The sequence below is a fragment of the Ascaphus truei genome, chromosome 8, assembly GCF_040206685.1.
Source record: "Ascaphus truei isolate aAscTru1 chromosome 8, aAscTru1.hap1, whole genome shotgun sequence".
Lineage (NCBI taxonomy): Eukaryota > Metazoa > Chordata > Amphibia > Anura > Ascaphidae > Ascaphus > Ascaphus truei.
Window position 1 is genome coordinate 29566177 of NC_134490.1, and position 21715 is coordinate 29587891.

Below are 21715 nucleotides of genomic sequence, written 5' to 3' on the forward strand. Positions count from 1 at the left end.
TGGGGATGCACTGCTGACACTGGGTTTATTTGCGTATAAATCAGTATTTCCGTGCAATTGGAATCTGCTCATCCGTCTCGCTCAATAGGGGATCAATAGTTAGAAAAAGCAGGAAAGTGCCGCTGGTTATGTCCCCGCGGGTTGCCTTGTGGATGGATGCCAGGGATATTAATCACTTATTCTGCAGCGTAGGGCTGCTTGGTTCTGCTTTTAACACTTTTGCTGCCCGGTGGACCTGCAATGCAATAAGTGTTTGTTTTCTTTACCCTTCTCCCCACCCTTCCCCTATAAGAGAGCCAGTAAAGATGAGGGGTGAATGGGAGGCAAGCACGTGCTGAACACAAACGGACAGAAGGGAGAAGCCAGAGTTAAGTAAATGGTTCCCAAGTCTCTGCTCGCCATGTTCACAAACTAACCATAAAGTGATTCAAGAATACTTGTAGGAGTCCAACTTCCGAAAAGAGCAAAAATCAGCCAGATTTAACCCTTTATAGCAGCAATCCGGCTTTTTTGAGTTATGGGTTGGAAGCAAAGTGTCTCCATAGCTTAATCACCTTAATTTCAGCTCCAGGGCCCCCCTGCTTCCCAATATCCTTTGGGCGCTGGTAGCGGCTCCGGCGGTGTTATGTGGGGCTATTATTATGGCGGATTTAATGCTCCTGAGTCACGCAAGCCAATAGGAAACAGTGAAGTCCTCTGTTGTGGCTTCCTATTGGCCTATGTGACCAAGACCTTTAAACCTACCCGCACCCCCTATGGAGGAGGGTGCTCCAGCTCCAGAGATCCCCTGTTTCCCACCTTGGTAAACTATACCAATCTGTGGTACACCCATCTCTAGAAGAACATCTGTATCTTGGTTGAGGTGTTGGGACGTGTGAAACTGTCAATTGCATTCACGAAACTGTAAAAAAAAATATATATATATATATTTTTTTTCCCCCCACCCCCCAAATTCCCTTTCAACTGTATTGCGACACCTCATTGGGCTACTACATGTCGCCAGAATCTTTCAGAGAAATATCTCCTGTCCGTGAGCTATGCGTGGGGTGTTGTGTGCCCTATTTCTTGTCTAAGCATTAAGTCAGGGGTCCGCAAGACCCACAACAGGTCAGGTTTTAAGGCTAACGATTTTAAAAATGGCAAATTTTGCATGGTTCGTGACCTCATGCAAAAGTTTTTGCGCATGTTACTAAGGTGTCTTTAATGCAGTGGAATTCCTCTGTATATCCCAACATGACTGCTAGGAATAAGAATGAGGCCTGAAGTCTTAGGCTAAGGCCCCGCTGCACGCGGCCACGCGGCAAGCGTGCAAGTCACTGCACCGCGATTAGCGGTCTGCAGTGAACTGTGTTGCGCGCTGGGGGGACATTGCCAAACGGGTCGGGGGGCAGGGGCAATGACGAGGGGGGGCACGGCCATGTCGTGTGTCAGGGAGGAGGGGAATCTGGTTTATGTTCATTCTGCCCACAATACATACAGCTCCCAGCAAATACTATTTGGGGCATTGAAATAAATAATAAAGTTTGTTCCCACATCCTGGACCACTTGCTGAAGAACATCGATTTCCAGCAGCACGTTTTTAACACGTGCCGGGAGTGTCCCGGGACCTGGCCCCGCACACATACAACACACACATACAACACACACACACAACACACACACACAACACACACACACTTCTCCCCCTCTCCCTTTTGGAGGGAGGGGGGGAGAGGGAGGGAGAGCCATGCACAGACTTCCCTCACAAGCCGCCGCCCTCCCGTAGCTCCTTCCTCCTCCCCTCATTTGCTGACGCATGCACCACGCGATGCGTCAGCGCTGCAAAATACAAGGAGCAGGTAGCACCGGCAGACTGACGGATCACAGCACGTAGTCAGCTGTGCAGTGAGGAGGGACTGGGACCGGCTCGGGAGGCTATCGGGAGATTGTGAGCAGCGGGGCCTCGGCCTTATTGCTGTACACTTCTTTAGCCAGCCTTGTCTGTACAAGCTCTGTAATAAAGGAAGCTGAAGTTTTAGGAAGACTCCTCTGAAGGGATTTTTTGGAAGCTAATTTTTTTTTTGACTAGATGCGGCATAAACCTTGTGTGATAATTACAGACGTGCATGGGGATTTTGTGTGAGACGTAAAGAATCCACCTGTATATTTACTACGACTTTTTCGTAAATGACACATGCGCAACTTAATTTTGGTGAAATTTGGCAACTCAATAGAGGATCCCACAAGTTAGAATACCAGACCAGGGGGGATATTTACTAAAGTTTTCTGGTTGAAAAACTGGGGGAAAAACTATCAAATTGGATTCCTTTTCTTTGATTAAATCTATTTTTGCCCTGGTTTTTGGAGCCAGGAGACTTAAGTAAATATCTCCCACTGTCTGGTATTGTAACTTGTGTGAAGCCAGCAGTGCGCAAACTGGGGGGCCCAGGTGGGACGCGCGGTTTAAGTGCTGGGGTAGCTGCAGGGCCTCTGTAAACCTTTTACTTACCTTGGTTCCACACGGGTCGCCATGGCAACGCGGCATCAAATGACGCCGCAAGGTCATGTGACGTCACGTTGCTATGGCAACGTGACGTCATGACGCCGGAGCCAAGGTAAGTAAGGGTGACGGGGGGCGTAAGGAAAAAAGTTTGCGCCCCCCTGTATTAAGCGAGCAAATGTCACAAACATTTCTCAATAATTGCCTCTATTGTACAGAGGCTCCCATTGGAGTCTCGGTGCAACCGTACCACAGTGGGCAGTGTTGCAGTTTTAGAAATTAGAAATGGTTTAGTATTCTGTAAAGTTGTCTTCCATGTGCTGGACAAGATTTCTGTCCCATTCGTTTGAATAAAACAAACTCTTCTCCAGCTTTGGGGTGTGGTCTCAATCATATTGCATAGGGGCCATAGACCCAAATTTGCTAAACGGCTCTATGCTTTGACACACCTTGGGTTTTACAGTTCCCTTATGATATACCCTGGCACACCAGAGCCCCCGGGGCACTTGCTAGCTTTCTAGGGGGTGATTGAGCTGACCGCTTTTCACTGAGATTCCAGCCCCGATTAAAATGCAAGGGGTGCACTCTCCACTTCCATATCTATCTCCCCGGTCGTGTCATGTGATCGCTCTTGGAGAGAGAGCACATGATCTGTAAGTGCTGTAAGTCCAGTGGCACTCTAAATGTTAAAGCCTGTTCTGTTGAATGGGATTTAAGTTCTGCAAAGGCATAGTTCCATTCATGAAATCCTTTCCATTCTGACATCCGTTTGGCTACATTGTATCCCAAAGGACCACTGACGTTCCCAGTCCCCACAACATACGAGGTATGACACTGATTAGCTTGACTTCTTTCCCAGTACACACAGAACAGCAAACTAATTGATTGGCTTGCAGCAAACGGCTGCATTCAGAACAGAGGAAATCAACCTCTGTGCCAGTGGATTTCCGCAACACCAATTTGACTTTTATTTCAAGAATGCATGTCCGTTTCCGCTCATTAAAACAATCAATGGCTAAATCAACGTCATTATAGTTCACGTGCAGGGAGTGAGAATTTCCAATTGTTACTCGGCCCTAGAGAAGCTATAGAATTTATGGGGTGTGGGGAGGGCTCTGGTTTGGACGACCCTGCATCTTCCGGTGTTTATTTAGTGTCTGGAAGGTGTCTTGCGGTAGATGTGGTGGAAGATATTGTTCATTGTATTACATTAAAGGTACAGTATTACATAGCTGGTCAGAAAACAACAGTTTGTAAATAATTTAACAGTCTAATTGGCCTCCCCAAACACATCTTACTGTGCTATTAGCAAAGATTTGGCTGCTTTCATTGTTTGTAAAAAAAAGGTTTTTTTTTGTTTTTTTTGTAAATGGTGTTTTTTTTTCTTTACCCCTGTCCCACGCTCTCCTTATCAGAGCTAGTAAAGGTAAGGGGGGGGGAAGGGTGCGGGGGCGCGGGCGCTCTGGCTGTACAAGCACTTGATGAACAAACAGTGACCTTACACCAAGGGAAATCAAAACCCCTGCAGTCTTACCATGTTTACAAATTAACACGTAACCCAGCTCCTAAAGGGTTACGAATTTGACTGTTGTATGCTAGGCCCCACCCTGGGTTGCTATGTGGATCAAGATGTCATGCAGGGGTATTTGAGGAGGAACTCTACTAGAAGGTTAGACAGAATCTAAAGTCAATCGGTACTACTACTACTACTACATAAATAAACAGAGTGGTGCACGCAGGTATAAGGGCCTCCCTAAACCCTAGGTAGATACATAAATAAAAGAGTACCTGCAGCACTCATAAACAGCTGTGACACTAAGGCCAAGTCCATGGTGCAGGCGCCTCGTGCGCGCCTGTCAGCCGAGCGATCTGTGGACTACAGATCCTCGCAACGGGGAGGCATGTCGGAGGCATGGCCAATGACGTCACGGAGCTGGTTCGCCCTCATTGGGGGAACCGCTCGTGATCCGGCCGTCGCAAATTATTTTGGCGCGCGATAAATCCGGTCGCAATTACCATGGACGTGGCCTATAAGTGGTTAAACGCAAATCAATGTAATGCAAAGAGAGCAAAAATCTCATAAACAAAGCATATTACACCGGGCACTATTAAGATGCAGCTACCCGAACAAATCCTCCCTCTAGAGAGGGGTATACCCGGGAGGAAGGGGGACAAGGAAGACACACACTGATCTACATAGTACAAATATCACAATAAAGTGGGGGGGGGGGAAGATGCTACACACTGCCAGAAAGACAACAACACAAAAAAGGAAAAAATAATCCAAAAATTATGGGGGCGGCTGGGTCTCTGGCAGTTAGCCATTCTTGGCCCATTCCCACAGAGTGGTACTTCCCTTCAGGAGGAAAAAAGTAGTCCCGTAGCTACAATGTAACCTGTGAGTACTTTGTTTGTAGGAAGGTGATGTAGAAAAGATCCAAAGATCATCTTATCTGCTGCTCTGCAACACATCACCCCACTATCCAGCAGCAAGTCCAAAGTTGCCAGGCTTGGGCTGTAGTTGGCATTTCCTTTTCTGCGCTTGTAACATAAATCCAGAGATGTCAACCTGCAAGTGCCCAAATCGGTGAGATTTGGGGATTCTCTTCCATAATGTGTCATTTTATTGGGAAAGTATGGTCTTCTATCAGTCAATCTCAACAAGAGAGAAAAGAATCCCTGTTGCAAACACTCTACCTCTACTAATTATGAACATTATTAAAATATTATTATTTATTAACGGAAGAAAGAGAGAGAACTAGAACTCTAGTCTTGACAGAGTGTCTGGAATTTATTGTAACATGGAGCTGTTTTACTAGCGACAGAAGTGGGCTTACAATGAAAACCGATGGGTTCACTTACTTGGGGTTTGGCCAGTTCAGTGATAAGCTCATATACAACAGACATATTCTACTAATCATTGCTATTTCAGAGATACACACACTGTACTATCTGGTGACATTTAGGCAGCTATTTCATTGGGCACTATTTTATTTGCACATACCCCGCCCCACGGGGAATATATTGTATATTCCTGAGACGTTTTAGTCTCCCTCACACGTTTTTGTTTCCATCACTAATGGTTCTTTTACCAGCAAAGCTACCTGACTGTATATTTGCATTGTACAGATCTGTACACTTATTGTGTGCATATTTAACACGCAGCCCACATATAGCTGCATCTTAGTATCAATTCTATTGTAACAATTAAGAAATTTCTCTTTTGTAGAGAGTTTCCTATAGTTGTATGTGACCATCTCTGGTTCCATTCAAGCACTAAGCGTCTTTTAGGTTTTAACATTAGAGTTCTAGTTTTCTCTCTTTCTTCCGTTATGAACATTTCTAAATTTGAAATATTATTATTTAATAATTAGTATAAGTAGAGTGCTTGCAACAGGGATTCTTTCCTCTCTTGTCTACATATCCAGTGCACATTCCCCATAACCACCCCTCTAGTACGTAATAGATTATTTTGTTAAGCTGAGCGGAGGCCTCCCTCTGTGCGTAATATCAGTGAATCTTCACTGAAGTCTGAACTCGACACCTGGGAATAGAAATGCCTGTACACCTTGGGAAAATTCTCTTCTGCTCCTTGCTTAATAGGATTCGGATGAGTGTCATCGCTTTATATGTAAAACATGCAGTTAACAAATGTTTAATCATGCTGCTAGGTGGCGAGGTATGGTTGCCATAGCATTGAGCAACTTGTTAAAACAGCATTTATTAAGGGCACTCCTCACCGTTCCTCCCCCTTTCTCCCTCCCTGCAGATGGCATCAGCTACAGACTCCCGCTACGGGCAGAAAGAGTCCTCCGATCAGAACTTTGATTACATGTTCAAGATCTTAATTATCGGCAACAGCAGCGTGGGGAAAACCTCCTTTCTGTTTCGATACGCCGATGATTCGTTCACCCCGGCCTTTGTCAGCACCGTTGGAATTGACTTCAAAGTGAAAACAATCTACAGGAATGACAAAAGGATCAAGCTGCAGATTTGGGTAAGGTGTAATTATCCGAGTAACATCTGCATCCGTTTATCTCGTTCGTTACGACAGAGCTTTTCACAGTTGTATCTTCCGGTCCTTCACTTTGCCACGTACTTGAACTATAGTCTGCTTTGTAATTCATAGACTCGAATCCATATCTGTTATATATTGCTGTTTTTTTTTTTGTTTTTTGTTTTTTTTTAATGTCCCTTTAACACTAATAACGATTCTCTTCCTAGTTGAGCCTGTTTATGATTAGGAATTAGTTTTGCTAAACAGACATTTTCAAATGGTGTGTATTAAAAGAGAAACAATTATATTATTATTTTTTTTTGCCTGCTGTACTACCCTACATCCCACCTCTTCCCTATCCACCCCTTATTTTAAGGTACCCTGCTGTCCCTCCCAAGCATTTCTGAACCCCCCAATGTTTTCACAATTTAGCCTGTTCCTGATACGTCGTCATTTTCTTGCAAAATACAGCACCAACTAATCTGTACTGTGTGTAAATGTTATCGACATTTACTCTGAGTTCGTATTGCTAAAGTTGCTAATGTCATTGTCCTTCTTTACAGTGATTTTGTATGAATGTATTACAGGTTGTACGTTTAGAAAAAGCCCCCTTCTCTATCTCCAGTATATTCCGTGCTCATACAAGCTGTGGAATACCTAGAGATACTTGTTCGCGCTATATGGCGTGACTGCCGGAGAAGAGATTACCTTCATTGAATGGGAAATCAAATCTAATCATCTTTAGCGATGGGAAGCATCTTCACAGCATATTGTATAATTACAGCTCATGTCATGAATAATGTAGGAGAGGGTTGGGCTTCTGGCTATTCCATTTCCCTGCTACAACTGTATCCAGGCTCCTGCTCTGCAGCTTCTACTGGTGGATTATCTTGGCTCAGGGTGTTTAATAGAGTTATAACACTTGACTCCATACGAAAAGGGGGGGGGGGAAGGAATTTTAAGCAGCTCGTGCTGGGTTTTTGATCTTGGAGAATGTGGTGATCTGTCTGTTTGCTGTTACCTTATTACAGCATCTGTAAGATGCCTATTAGGTGAAAAAGTGAAATTTCAGCATTATTGTAAAATACGCTTCCAAACAGTGCGTTTACTTACAAACCAGGAAGTACCACATCATTTCTTTTGGTTACAGCATTTATACACTGAATAGTATTTATTTATTTTTTTCCCCTGTGTTTTTTTTTTTTTTTTAAACAAAACTAGAAGTACCACAACGTTATACTTGCAACCCAAGAGTAGCATTACTTTTTATTAACAAATACAGAAGATTCACTACATATTAGTTACAAACGTGTACCTCTGTTTAGTTGACTGCATTTTTATGAACAAAAGTCTTAATTGTCTTTTTTTACATTTATTTGCAGTGCTTTTTGTTTTTTTTATTTGCATGTCACCGCAGGCGTTTAACAATTTAAAAATTCTATCTGTCCTTGAACACCACCCAGACCATCAGGTTTCCTGAATCGTATTGCTGTTGCGAGGCCTCTAACTTTACTTGCCTTTTACAGGCCTTTACTTATCTTTACTTTCTAGTGACGCGTTGCCATGGTAACGTGACGTCGTCTGACACCGGAGCCGAGAGGGATGGGGTGAGAACAGGCAGGGGGGCGCAGGGAGAAGAGTTTGCACTCCCCTGCTTTTGAGCATAAGACTGGTTAATATAGGGACTTTCTCAATGTTACAAGGAGCTGACAGAAGAATTTGGAAAAAACATTTCTTTTAGCCATGTTTGTTTAATACATAAATCCCTCTGAAAGAGCTTTTCAACAATTCAGATGAGCGTCTTAATCACAGATATCAAATGGCTCTGATAAAGACTAAAGAAGAAGCAGCAGCTGTTCTAATACCCCTCCCCCCCCCCTTTTCTCCAGAGAGAAAATGCCAATTAGTCAGGTTCTGAGAAGGGAAAGCGTGAGACAGATTTACAAGCGGCACAGTGACAAATATAACAGTCAGGAAAGGTTGGATTATTCCCTGTTGTGGAAAACATTGCATGAGAAAGAAATGGACCAGAATGCTAGCTATATATCTATATAGATAACACATGTATATAATAATCTCTCCTGTGATGCTTAAAAACACTTGTGGATGTGATTTTTTTTTTTTTTTTTAAGTCAGCTTTTGTTATGCTGTCTACAATGATACTGTGCACGCAATGTCTTGTATATAATGTATACCCTGTTCATTTATGTAACTGTACTTGTAACCATGTATTATTTGTTTTACTCTGTGCCCAGGACATACTTGAAAACGAGAGGTAACTCTCAATGTATTACTTCCTGGTAAAACATTTTATAAATAAATACTTTCCCTTCCATTGATACTGTAACTTTCTGCTTTCTGTTGTGATTAGGCTGTTTTTGAGACTTCATTAATTTTATAAAGGTGTTGTTCCTTCAAAGAGTGACCTGTTTTGATTGTGAACTCCCAAGTAATGTCCTTTTTAAAGAAGATTAAATCAACCTTTCCCCACCCCCCTCCTTTTTCCCCCAGAGCCGTTATTTCCACATGGCAACGCCTGTTTATTCTCACTGACACCACCCCCAGCAGTCCGTGTTTGACCCCTCTGGCAGTGAGAGGGTTATAAACCTGATGGTAATAATGGACAGTGAATTGGCACGGGGCTCCCTAATACAGTCATTGAGAGCAAATCCTTTATTATTATTATTATTGTAACATGCATTGCTCTTAGACCACCCTGTACTTATCACAGAGCCAATAAAGATAAGGGGATGGGGGAGAGAAACAGGGGCTTTGCCTGAGCAAACGCTTGTTCAACACTGCAATATCAGTCGGAAGGGAGAAGCCAGAGGAAATAAACCCTTCCCAAGTCTTGGCTCACTAGGTTTCCAAACTAACTTTGGAACATGATTTACAAATACTTGTAGGTGTCAGATTTGGGTGCTAAAGTAATCAGTCACCCAGATGTGGCTGTCATGGGAGAGGGGGTTTGGCCTGGTATTAAAGGGGTTACACCCCATTTGGCCACCCCCTGCTCTCACCTGGGAAGCAAGGGGGTTAACTGGACTGCGGTCCAGTAATGTGTTTTTACCCTGCTTCAGAATCCAAATGTATATTCCCCTGTAAAAATGTATTGTTCTCATCCCAGTGTTTGCACCAACACCTACACTGGGGTTGATGCAGGAGGGAAGGGGTTAATGTTAATTCGGTGGTTATAGCCCTTTGTTCCCTTTTCCCGCCTTTTCAGGCTCCATTTTGCAGCCTTCCATAGGTCGCCATTGCAGCTCCGTGCATTCCAATGGCAGATCTGGCGGTTTTGAACCTGTTTCCAGTGAAGACCAGCAGGTGGCGTATGAGAGGAGGAGCGGCGGTTTCCCATTGTAAGTCAATGGGGCCATTGACTTCAATGGGGATTCCTCAACGCCGACCTCCAGGAACAGGTTGGCAGCCATCCAAACCGCAGACTGCAAAAGCGGATACTATGTCTTTGAAAAGAGCTTTATCACCGAGTTCAAGTTCACCGACAATTGGCGTGGGAACCTTGGGTTCTAGGGCACCTAGGAATAAAATTCTTTTTGCCCCTAGCTCCTAGGCCTCCCCACACTCGACCACCACCGGGTCCGAGAATCCAGGACCCCCGTAAAGGGTCGAGCTCAATAAGAGGGTCGCGCCATTAACTCTAATGGCGGAGCGGAGGCCCCATTGAATCTAATGGCGGCGCTCGCCCATGCATTTCCTATGACGGCGCCGGCCATTGATTCCAATGGGAGAAAAACGCGTGGCATGAAAACGGCTAAGTCCAAAACTGCAAAAAGTGTGAGTCCATATCTCCGGTTCTGGGAGGACCGGAGGGTTGGGATTTGGGTCGCATGTAGCCACGGTTCCGGCATGAATGCATGGCGATTCCCAGCCCTCTCCGAACAACCAGACGGAGTGTGGGCAAATGTAAAGATTGGTGAGTTTCCCCATAGCCGTCAATGGCGGCGTTTCCCATTGAAAGGCTATGGCGGAGAAGTCCCATAGACGTCAATGGCGGAGTTGCCCCATTGAAAGTCTATGGCGGCGGAGCCATTTGATTTCAATGGGGAAAGAGTGAAAAACAGAGATTCATTTTTAAAGGGAAAAATCCTGTATTAAAAAAGTGTTTTAACCTGCATTTGTGTATCTCCGGTTCTGGGGGTCGCAGAGAGCTGAAACTTGGCCACTATGGAGAACCCCCTCCGGCATGAGGGGTTGGCAAGTATCAGCCCACTGGGCCCAACAGAACAGATTATTTTAATATGTGAAGGTATTAAACTATTGTATTTTGTGTCTGGTATGAAAACTCAGAGCCCATCTGCTATGTTAATAGGTCAGGATGGCAGACAAATGGTCGATCATAAAACTCCTGATCAAAGACTCCCCCCACCCTGCTTGTGTATGCAAGCCCAACAGCATGCAGGACATGGGTACTTAAGATTAAGTGTTGTACTTCACACCTTGGACAAAGGGTATCTTGGCCAAGATAGACTTGGAGACGCCAGGCTTGTGGGAGGGGGACTGAGAAATGAAGACCCCTGATTAGAATATTACCCACCCAGTGGGCGGGTGGTAAGGTGCCCCTCAGGTAAGGTGGCAAGGAGAGATTGGGTGCAGGTAATTGTTCTCCAATAGCCTGCACTCAATAATAAGGTATAGACTGGAGATTGCATATAAACCAGTGTCCAGCCTATCCTCAGTGTTCCTCGTGTTCTTTGTGTATTTTCGTGATTGCTGATGAATTGCTAATCCTGGTTCCTGATTACTTCATCATCCCCATTCCAACCCTAAGTAAGTGTCTATATTTTGCCTGTTATTTGTATATCTTGTGTGTTCACCTTATTTAAGGAATAAACTATAATTTATCATATCTAAGTCGTGTTCAATTCAACCCAGAGATATTTTGTGTGTATATTATAACCTTGTAATAAGTTACCGTGACAGTGACCCGTTAAGCATGCCCTTAGTACATTAGGGTCTAGGAGGCACTGCTCTGTTTAACAGCATAGTGATTAAACGCTTTTCTCAAATACTCTATAAATGAGAAACATGACTATTGTGGAAATACTCATTCCATCTGGGAAAGCCACACGTCCCTGCATTAAAACATGTCCTTTAAAACTCAATTAAGAGGCAGCATCTTGTTTGTGGGAAGTTCTGGGATTCATTGGCCAGTTTAATTGACAGATTCGGTAGATACACAGAAGACACAGGCCAGTGATATTGAAAATGGACATAAAGAACAATATTAAAGCTGCAATCCTACATCGCAATATGTTATGGTGTTTTAGTACATTGAAAGCAATACTGCTTAGAATCAGGGCTATGTGCTGTGTAAGAATAATTGTACCACAGAAGGTCTGTGTGCATGTACTGTATGTGCATATAGGAATTAACCAGAGAAATTACACAAAATAAGCGACCCCAATGAAATTGTGTTAAACATTTATCTCTCTTACATAGATTCTCCTAAATTACAATTTAAATATCTAAACTATCCCTCAACAATGCTGCCTTAAGGTGTCAAACCTCACAAGTTGAAATGTTAAACAATGCACTTTGAAAAAGTACCTGGGCTCAAAGAATTAGGAAAAAAAGATGAACCCCCAGAAGAACCCATTCCGGTGAAACGCATAGGGTGAGGAAGTACCCAGAAACACCAGATCAGCAAAGGAGCCTATGGTCCGTTTTCTCAGAACTTTCGATCCGGGTCCTCGACGACATCAGCGCCAGGGCGGAGTCGGAGGGAGACGCGTGGAGGTCGGCATCCTGAGAACATTGCGCCTAGTTTTGTCTACTATTGCAAGGCTTGAATTTATCTACATTGATGCAAGGGCATTACTTACTTTGACAAGATTCTAAAAAAGAATGTATACACCGTTTGCCCCTATTTTCTCTCGAGTTGTCAGCCCAGCAAAAATATTGAGGAAGAAAGGATCCACTGCAGATATTCTGTTCCAGATGTATATACCTTCGGTGATGTACTTATGTAAAGAAAAGTGTGTGTGTGTGTGTGTGTTCTGATTTTATTTTACAATCTTACTTTTGGTAGTCGTCTTGGTCTTTTGATATTCCTTGGAATCCAGTCAAGTACCATCTGTGTCCAACAGTGGTCACTTGTGCTGGTAGATTTAAGCATACTACGAAAGCTTGAACAATATACCCGGCTCAAGTGGGAAAGGTACTTGTCGACCTACAAATGAGGCTGGCATTGGCAAGTAAAGACCTAATCCAGCAGAGGAAGAACAAGAAGAAACCACCAATGGTGTACCATGTGTCCTTCCAGAAGTTATTTGCCGACGTAATGAAAACGATCTTTTGCTCAGTTTAGTATTTGTAGATTACGAAAAAGCATTTTATTCTGTCCACACCTCGGCGGTTCTAAATGCATTAAGGGGACCTTGTTGAAGAAGCGTGACTTGATAATTATGAAGAACATTGACGAGACTGCCACTGTGACGGGCAGCATGGCAAACTCTAATAAAGATTAATCCTGCTTGCTGCCCCTTGCCTGTCAATATGGCTACTCAGTGCTGGGTTTATTGTGCCATCTCAGGGAGACAAAATGGCTCCCAAGACCACTATGTTAAAGTTGATGTTCTATGTTGCAATGTATGTAATGCATTTAACTATTACTTTTGCGTATCTGGTCTAGTAACCTTTGCTAAGTGACAGGCACACAATGGGTAAATGTTGCTTGTCATTGTATTGGGCCAGGTGTAGTGTTGTGGGACAATGGTGAGCTGGGATGGGACATGGCCATCTGATGGGAGAGTACACACTCCAACGTTGTATGTATGTATGTCTTTATATAGCGCCATTAATGCACATTGCGCTCCACAGTAGTAATACACGTGACCATCATATAAATAACAAATAACAGATCATGGGAATAAGTGCTTCAGACATAAATGTAACATTGTGAAAGAGGAGTCCCTGCTCCGAAGACCTTACAATCTAATTAGAGCATTGTCCTTCCCCCAGCAGTGAGGGAAGTATGGAGCTGAAACCGGGGAGCAGTGCCCCGTCGGCTCGTTCCCTATTGGTCGGTTCATATTTCCCTCTCCCTGAGGCCCCGCCCCTTGGGGCTGTCCTACAGTTCTGTACCTGCCTGTCTCGGGCAAGCTGTCTGACTCTGATTTGGCTCAGCAAAGACAATCTCTTAGCTGATTGGTCAGCACCCGTCCCTGGTTTCAGATGGAGGATGGGGTTTTATGGTCGACGCAGATCAGAGTTTCATAGTTGTTTGTGGTTCGTTTCGTTGACCAGAGTCTAACTGGAAATACGAACTGTGACCAGAGAGGAGGTGGTCCTGCGTTACTCTGTCGTGACACGGACGAATCGTGGAGGCATCCTGGGTAAGCTTGCTCCGGCAGCTCCCAGCACTAGTGAGCTAGGAGTCCCCATAGCCCCTTGCATTGGTGAGTTGTAACCGTGTTTCTGAATTGTGTAGATCCCTGTTAGCTTTGGTCAGAATTAGCCATGTTTATTTAACTCTCTTGTTCTGTCTGGTGCTTGCGATCCTGGTGTAATAGCCTGGTCTCCCATGACAGACGTATCAACTATTAGATTACATGAAGATACAAGCAGGATAAGGATCAGCAAGGGAGTGTAACACGAAGACTCCTATGTCACCAAAGCTTTTCACAGCAACATGTTCAAGACATTGCATTGGGAAGAAAAAGGAATACAAATCAACGATTTGAAGATATCATTTTTTTTCCACAAGTCCAGAAGACCTTGAGCAACAAATACCGGAGAACTCGCCAAAGCAAGTAAGTAAGAATGTTGGCCTATATATGAATCTCCACAAGACCAAAGTGATCAACAAATGTGTCGACTCTACAAAGATCAAAATAAATGGAGTGAGACTAGAAGTCGAAGACTGTCTACCTTAGCCTGCAAATAAGAATAGATGGGAACCTTTTTGAATGAAATCAACAGGAGACTGAGGATGGGTTGGAGTGCATTTGTAAGAAAGAAGACAATCTCTCAGGAACCTTCTACTGTGCCTGAATAAAGTTTTCGACCAGTGTATTCTGCCTGTGCTGATGTATGGGTGTGAAACGTGGACCCTACTTGTGAAGTTAATTCAGCCAACTCGGAACTCTCCAACTCCACTAAGAAGAATGGAGAAATGTATGTGGGGTATTACCCCTGGAAACAGGGGGGGGGGAAAATGGGTGTGAACCCAAACAAGTCTGTGACTTTATCACCAGAATGAAGAAATGTAAAATGGCAGTAGACTCAATGAGTTGGGTAAAAAAGGGATCAGTCACCCAGATGAGACCCCTTAGGCCCCACTCACACAGCGCGCTACACAACGTGAGCGCGCACGTTCGTGACAGACTCCTGGAGGCCAATGGTAGTGTTCAGTATTGAAACTACCATTGGCTGCAAAGCGCGGAGTCGACACTGCTGTTGTTGCGGGAGTCTTTTCAATCTGTGATCTCTGGCTGCAGCAGCGTTGCGTCAATTTCAGCAGCCAATCAATGTCCAGACGTTTACATTGATAGGCTGCTGAAATTGACCAGAGACTCGGCAGGGGGGATGGGGGAAAACCCCCACCCCCTCTCAGTGCGGACCACACCCCCCTCTCTCTCTGTGCGGACCCCCTCCTCTCTGTACGGACTCCCCGTTCCTATAAGCTTAACCTTGCTGCATTTCACAGCTTTAAGCACAGCCTGGGTTAAGATGCATAGCCAATAAACCCACCCACAGACAGCTGTTTCGACCTTTTATAGGGGACCATGTTAAATGGTTTAAGAAAAAGGTGGTACTGTGTGCTCATTTGCATGTCATTTCCCAGAATCCCTTGCTGCAGTGGAAGTGCTGGGTGATGATGGTGAAAGGCGGGGTTGCAGACCTGTCTAAGACATGCAAATGAGCATACAGTAATATTTCCATTTGCTATATGCTTTACTGTGGAGGGTTTTTGTCACTTTTTTTTTACCCACCATAACTTTACTAAGTGTGGTGAAACCCATCCCTGCTTCATTTTGCAAAGCCAGTATAACCAACCCTACACTGAGACCCATTAAGGTTGAAACAGTGTGGGTGGTTTCACGGCCTTTTGGCGAAGATCAAGAATCTGCCTCTCGGCTATATGGCTATGACCAATGCAGTACCTATCCTACCTGGGGCTTAAGTAGGATGGTCTGTGGCACGCATTGGTCCTCTGGCTTGTCGAGGGGTAGGATAGCGCCAGGTCCACATTTCTCCTGCGCCTTTTGGCTATGGATGGATGGTATTCTTACAACCGGACCATTAGGGCTGGGCTGGTCCGGCACAACCCACGGACTAGTCACCATCCCTCGAAAGAGGGAAAACGACCTGACGTGAACTCCCTTCCGGGCCGGTTGGCCAGAGGGAGGAAGAGACGGATGTCCTGAATCCTAACGGAGGAAGGCATCAATGTCCCCGAGGACCTAGGCCTTCGGGCTGAAATCCTCTGGGAAACGAAACGAGGACTGGTCCAACTTCGGGAGGACAGTCCAAGGGCATGCACCCTCGCCACTGAAGTGGCTTGGGCCCCTGATTTGAGAGGGAGAAAAAAGAAAAAAAAATCTGTCTGTGGGTTTACTGGCTATGCATCTTAACGCAAGCTGTGCTCAAAACTGAAATTCAGCAAGCTTAAGCTTATAGGGGACCATTTGAAGCAAAAGGTGGCACTGTGTGCTCATTTGCATGTCATTTCCCAGAATCCCTTGCTGCAGTGGAAGTGCTGGGTGATAATGGTGACAGGCAGGGTTGCAGACCTGTCTAACACATGCAAATGAGCGCACAGTAATATTTCCATTTGCTAGATATATCTATATATATATCTCGCATCATGCATGAACCATGTACTGTATGTAATACACCAACTTATACCATATACGCACGTTTTATAGTTAAATATATCTAGATAAATACATTTATATACTGTAAATTGTGCAGGAAACTATGGGGTTACTCTACCATTCTTCTCTCAAGAAGTCTTCTGAATCTTTAGCAATAAATCTGAAGCTAAATATTATCCCAGCAAGGTCATTCAACGACACAGCAAAAAGCAGGAATATTACATTTCTGTAATGCTGCATTTCAATTAGGTTAAAGGAACTGATTTTACCCTTGTCTCGTATAAAGGCTGATTCAGTTGATCTTTTAAATATGATACTGGTGTTTTTATTGCGGTTGTACTATAATGCAAACACAAAGGGTCATATAGAAAGACACTGCTATAATCCTATACAGCAGCAGTAGACCATTCTGACTGCATTAAGCTATAACGAAAAAGGTGCTTGATAGCGCTCTAACAAACCTAGTGAAGTAAATACAATAAGTGCCCAAATAAATAGGTGCCACTATATAATGACAAAATAAGTGATGTGCATATAATAAGTGCCCAAATAAATAGGTGCCACTATATAATGACAAAATAAGTGATGTGCATATAATAAGTGCCCAAATAAATAGGTGCCACTATATAATGACAAAATAAGTGATGTGCATATAATAAGTGCCCAAATAAATAGGTGCCACTATATAACAAGTGATATTATAAAGTGAACAAAAGTGAAAAATATGAGGCTAAAACAAACACACTCAACCCTTGTTTAAAGACTGTCTCAAAGGTCTTGCACGTAGAATTCTTCCAAAGGAAACAGGGGGAGCGCAGCTTGTAGCCATGAAAGAATAAAAACGTCACATAGTACAGAGATGTCTTGGAGTGAATCAGAAATGTGATATGACCAACTCACAAATGGCTACTCACATGAAGGTAGCAAATAAAGGGCAGTCATCCAACTTAAAGGGGTTGATGGTCCCTGTGGGTGGTGCAGCAACTACCAGCAACCAATATCCAAGAAAAGAAGAAAAAAGGACCAAATAGTGTAGACAGCAAAAGATATATATTATAACATAATATAAATGGAGGCTTACACTTAAGATGGTATCAAACAGCATTCAACAGCAAATCACGAATACACAGGAGTCGCGATCTTCCTGTGAGTCGTATGGATCTCTGCTACTGCCTCTGAATGCACCCACATCCACGCCGGCGATCCGCGTCACTTCCGGTGCGTCTCGGACTTCCGGTTTCTGTGGTGTGGGCGCTTCCCTGGTCTTCCCTCTAGATGTTGGAGGCTGGACACTACGCGTTTCGCCGTATGGGGGCACGCATTTGTCTGTGGCCCTGAGCACAGGTGGCTCAATAAGTGGTTCAGTCGTTGACTGAGCCACCTGTGCTGGAGCAGGGATATCCTGAAAACCTGATCTGTTGTTAGCCTTTGAGGACTGAAGTTGACCACTCCTGATTTAAAGCTTCAGTCCCAGTTGCTCATGTTTTTATTTACAGGACTGAACCTTGGGCTCCACAGAGCTAACTCGTGCTATTTTCAGCTCCGGTAACTCCTCTACCGGCTCACGTAATACCGTTCGATAGTACCAGAGTTTCAGTCCCCTCCCGGGGAAGCAAAATCTCATGTCACTCGGACCAATAGGAATCTACAACATCTGTTGTGACTTGCTATTGGCCCGCTAAACGTAGGAGGCATCTGTACTTTTACCAGTAGGTATCTCTGGAACCGCGGTGTTCCCCAGAGCTGGGGGGACCCCCTGCTTACCATCCTGTAAAAAAAGTGTGGATTAAGTAAATGGGGAGGGGGGATTGCCGCTTTAAGAATGTTTAGCTTTTCTCCCCATAACGGTGTTTTGACACCGTACATTAGTGATCAATTACCATACATAGTCATTATCTAATGACCGTCAAACCTGAAGTGCAGCAATACATCACGCTGTATAATTCATTCTGGGGTAAAGGGGAACCTCTCTGTCTCTCTGTCTGTCTCTGTCTGTCTCTGTCTGTCTCTGTCTGTCTCTGTCTGTCTCTGTATGCTTTAGGCTGCGTCCATAGAGGTTGGAGCAGTGCGGAACCGCGCTGAGGCTCGCCTGCTGAAGCCTGTGCGATTCTATGCACATGCAGCGTGCGCGGGGGGAGGCGGGGCAGTGACGTCGCTGGGCCAATAGCCCACGACGCACTGACGTCAACGTCACGGCGCCGTGACGTTAACGCTGCTGTGCTGTGATTGGATGTTTTCAGCCGACAGCGCACTGAAAAACAGTTTCGCCTGTCGGCTGAAAGATCCAACACTTGCTTCAGCACGCCTGCGGGACGCTCGCGTGAGCCCCCTCTCAAGGCATCCTCATTGAGGATGCAGGGGCTCAGCGCGGAGCGTCCGCACGGCTGAGCGCTGCCTGTCCTTCCATGGACGCAGCCTTAGGCTGAGTTCAGGGTGGATGCTACAGCCGCGAGTGTCCGTGCGCTCCTCCGCCACGTGCTCCTGCAGCTCAGCGATCTGTGACTTAGCTGCAGGAGTTGGGTCGTGGCATGGGCGTGGCGAACGTGTCATGGAGCGTGGGCGTGGCGAACGTGTCATGGAGCGTGGGCGTGGCGAACGTGTCATGGAGCTGCCAGCTCATGTGATGCGACTGTAGCCCCGAAATGTAATTTTGGGTTGTAGCGGCAAAATGTAGCAGCATCAACGCTGTACTTTGCCGCCGGTGGAGTTGTCAGTTTAAAAAATCCCACCGAACAACCCGAAATTGTGACAGACGTGCAAGCGCGCACACGTCGCGTAGCATCTACCCTGAACTCAGCCTTAGAAGGCAGGGGTGGCATTTGGGAGGTAACGATTGTAAGGGTGACATGCAGTATATATAGAGGACCAATAGAAACTTTCACTGTGCACATGAGAATTTACAGGTACAATTGATCCCAGTCTTCAGATTCTATTATCCACTTTGGCGCCTGGAGATATAGTAACAGTCACTTAAATTCCCCTCCAGCATTGGTAAAATAATTTATGTTTAGAAGGGGATTATGTTATGAGTTATCCTGTAACTGCTGGCCAGTCTCTCACGTAGATTTTGAGGAATTGTGGCCCATTCCTGTTACAGAACTGCTTCAACTCAGTGACATTTGAAGTTTTCCTTACATGTACAGCTCGCTTCAGGCCTTGCCACAACATTTCAATGGGATTTTGGTCCAGACTTTGACTAGACCATTCTAAAACGTAGAATTTCTTCTTCTGCAGCCATTCTTTTGTAGATCTGCTTGTATGTTTAGGATCATTGTGTGCTGCATGACACTCTTTGGATTCAGCTCACGGACGGATGGCCTGGCATTCTCCCCTACAATATTCTAATACAATGCAGAATTAATATTGATGGCTGTCAATCATGTCAAATCGTCCAGGTCTTGAGGCAGCAAAGCAACCCCAACCCATCACACTTCCACCTCCATGCTTGATGGATGGGATGAGGTTCTTCTGTTCGAACGCATTGTTTGATTTTTGCCAAACATAAAAGTTCTCATTGTGGCCAAAAAGTGTTACCTTTGACTCGTCTGTCCGGAGAACATTGTTCCAGAAGTCTGGATTTTAATCAGTTAGTGTTTAGGACCTGTGATATTATGGTCATGCCTTGAAAGTGGCTCGCAGGCTTACACGCTTTGGCCAAAGGGTTAACTAAATGACCCCTTTTTCAAGAGATATATAGGTATTTCACTGTGTATTTTTGTCACATTGGATGTTGCTCTGGACTTTGTTTCTTGTTGTTTACTTTCAAACCTATTAGTTCTTTGCCCTCTCTCTCTGGTTAATAGCCAGTGTTGATCTCTCCAATACTTTGGATTTGTCTTAAACTTCTCAATTTCGCATTTATTGTCCAAGTTTCAGCTCTATAAGTGAGCACGGGCAGAATACACTGGTCGAACACTTTCCTCTTGAGGCACAATGGATGGTTCCCCTGAGAGATTGTTTCTTCCAAATGCGCTCCATCCCAGCCTCATTCGCCTATTCATTTCATTCCAAATGTTCCCATCAATTGATACTTGCTGGCCAAGGTAAACATTGTTTTTTTTTAACTTTTTTATAGTTCTATTCCATTTATTTCGATCTTTGCAGAGTTGACACGTGTTGAACATCACTTTGGTCTTGCTGACCTTCGTATGGAGGGCCACTTTCTTACATGCTTCGGCATGTACAGTATTGCTGGAGGACTTCTTGCTTTATTGCTGGAGGACTTCTTGACTTGTGGACAAAAAATGTTGGCAAATCATAATCCTCAAGTACTAAACATTGATTTTGATTCCTGTTATTTCCAAATGTAATATCTTGAACGATTCTTTGTGTTTCTGTGAAAAATGTTGGTGGTTATATGTAAATACAGTATGTATGTATGTATGTATGCGGTGTTATCTCTGTGGCTAAGGACTATGGTTGGAGTTTTCTGTTGACCTCCCATTTGGTGACTCTGCAATGTTTGTTCACAGGACACTGCAGGTCAGGAGAGGTACAGGACAATCACCACAGCCTACTACAGGGGAGCAATGGGATTTATCCTGATGTATGACATCACCAACGAGGAGTCATTCAATGCGGTCCAGGACTGGTGAGTCCCGGGAACCCTTGTGAATGTACACAGTACATCTTTGCAATGCTGATCACTGTACCTTTGCAAGCATCCAGGTGTGTGTGTGTGTGTGTGTGTGTGTGTGTGTGTGTGTGTGTGTGTGTGTGTGTGTGTGTGTGTGTGTGTGTGTGTGTGTGTGTGTGTGTGTGTGTCTATGCGTCTATGCCGTATTATATGGATTAATAATCACTTTTTGTTGCACCATATTGAATCCAGTGCTGGTACTTGATCAATTTGTTTATCTCGGATATGTATGTACTGTATCTACAAAGGGATTAGTGTTACGTGTGATGGGAGTTGCCGTTCGGCCCAATGAGCACTATCACACTTGTCATTTTTCATGTACTGATTGTAACTACGCGTTTCTATGTAATTCGCTGAATAGGTCGACTCAGATCAAGACATATTCCTGGGATAATGCTCAGGTTCTACTGGTTGGGAACAAGTGTGACATGGAGGACGAGAGAGTGGTGTCTGCAGACCGGGGGAGGGGGCTGGCAGAGCACCTCGGTAAGTTTTTTTACTCGGTGTGTTGGGGTTGCCCGGGTCCGGTATTGAACCGGACTGCTCTGTATTTGGACACTGTCCAGTAAATAGTGAGAGGTAATACTGGACATGTACCGGTATTGCCTCTTCTGGACATATTGACCTGACCAGCATGGGGGGTCCACGGGATTTTCCTGAACAGGGCTGCTGCTAGGGAGCTGGGAAGCTTCCTCCATCCTGATTGGCTGCATTACCCAGCAGCAGCCAATCGGGAGGTTGTGTCAGGAGCTTTGGGTGGGGCC

At 44.7% G+C, this 21715-nt stretch overlaps 2 protein-coding genes across 3 annotated transcripts in view; one reads left to right on the forward strand and one right to left on the reverse strand.

Moving 5' to 3' along the window:
• Positions 1–21715, forward strand: part of RAB3A (RAB3A, member RAS oncogene family) — a 41278-nt gene that overhangs the window by 17005 nt on the left and 2558 nt on the right. For both annotated transcript variants that reach the window (XM_075611058.1, XM_075611059.1), the window contains exons 2-4: positions 6249–6476; positions 20788–20906; positions 21313–21437. In XM_075611058.1, the coding sequence (XP_075467173.1) occupies positions 6249–6476; positions 20788–20906; positions 21313–21437 (472 nt within the window). The remainder of the gene's footprint in view (positions 1–6248; positions 6477–20787; positions 20907–21312; positions 21438–21715) is intronic.
• LOC142501308 (mpv17-like protein 2) overlaps positions 1–21715 on the reverse strand; it is a 49227-nt gene that overhangs the window by 3346 nt on the left and 24166 nt on the right. The window lies entirely within an intron of this gene.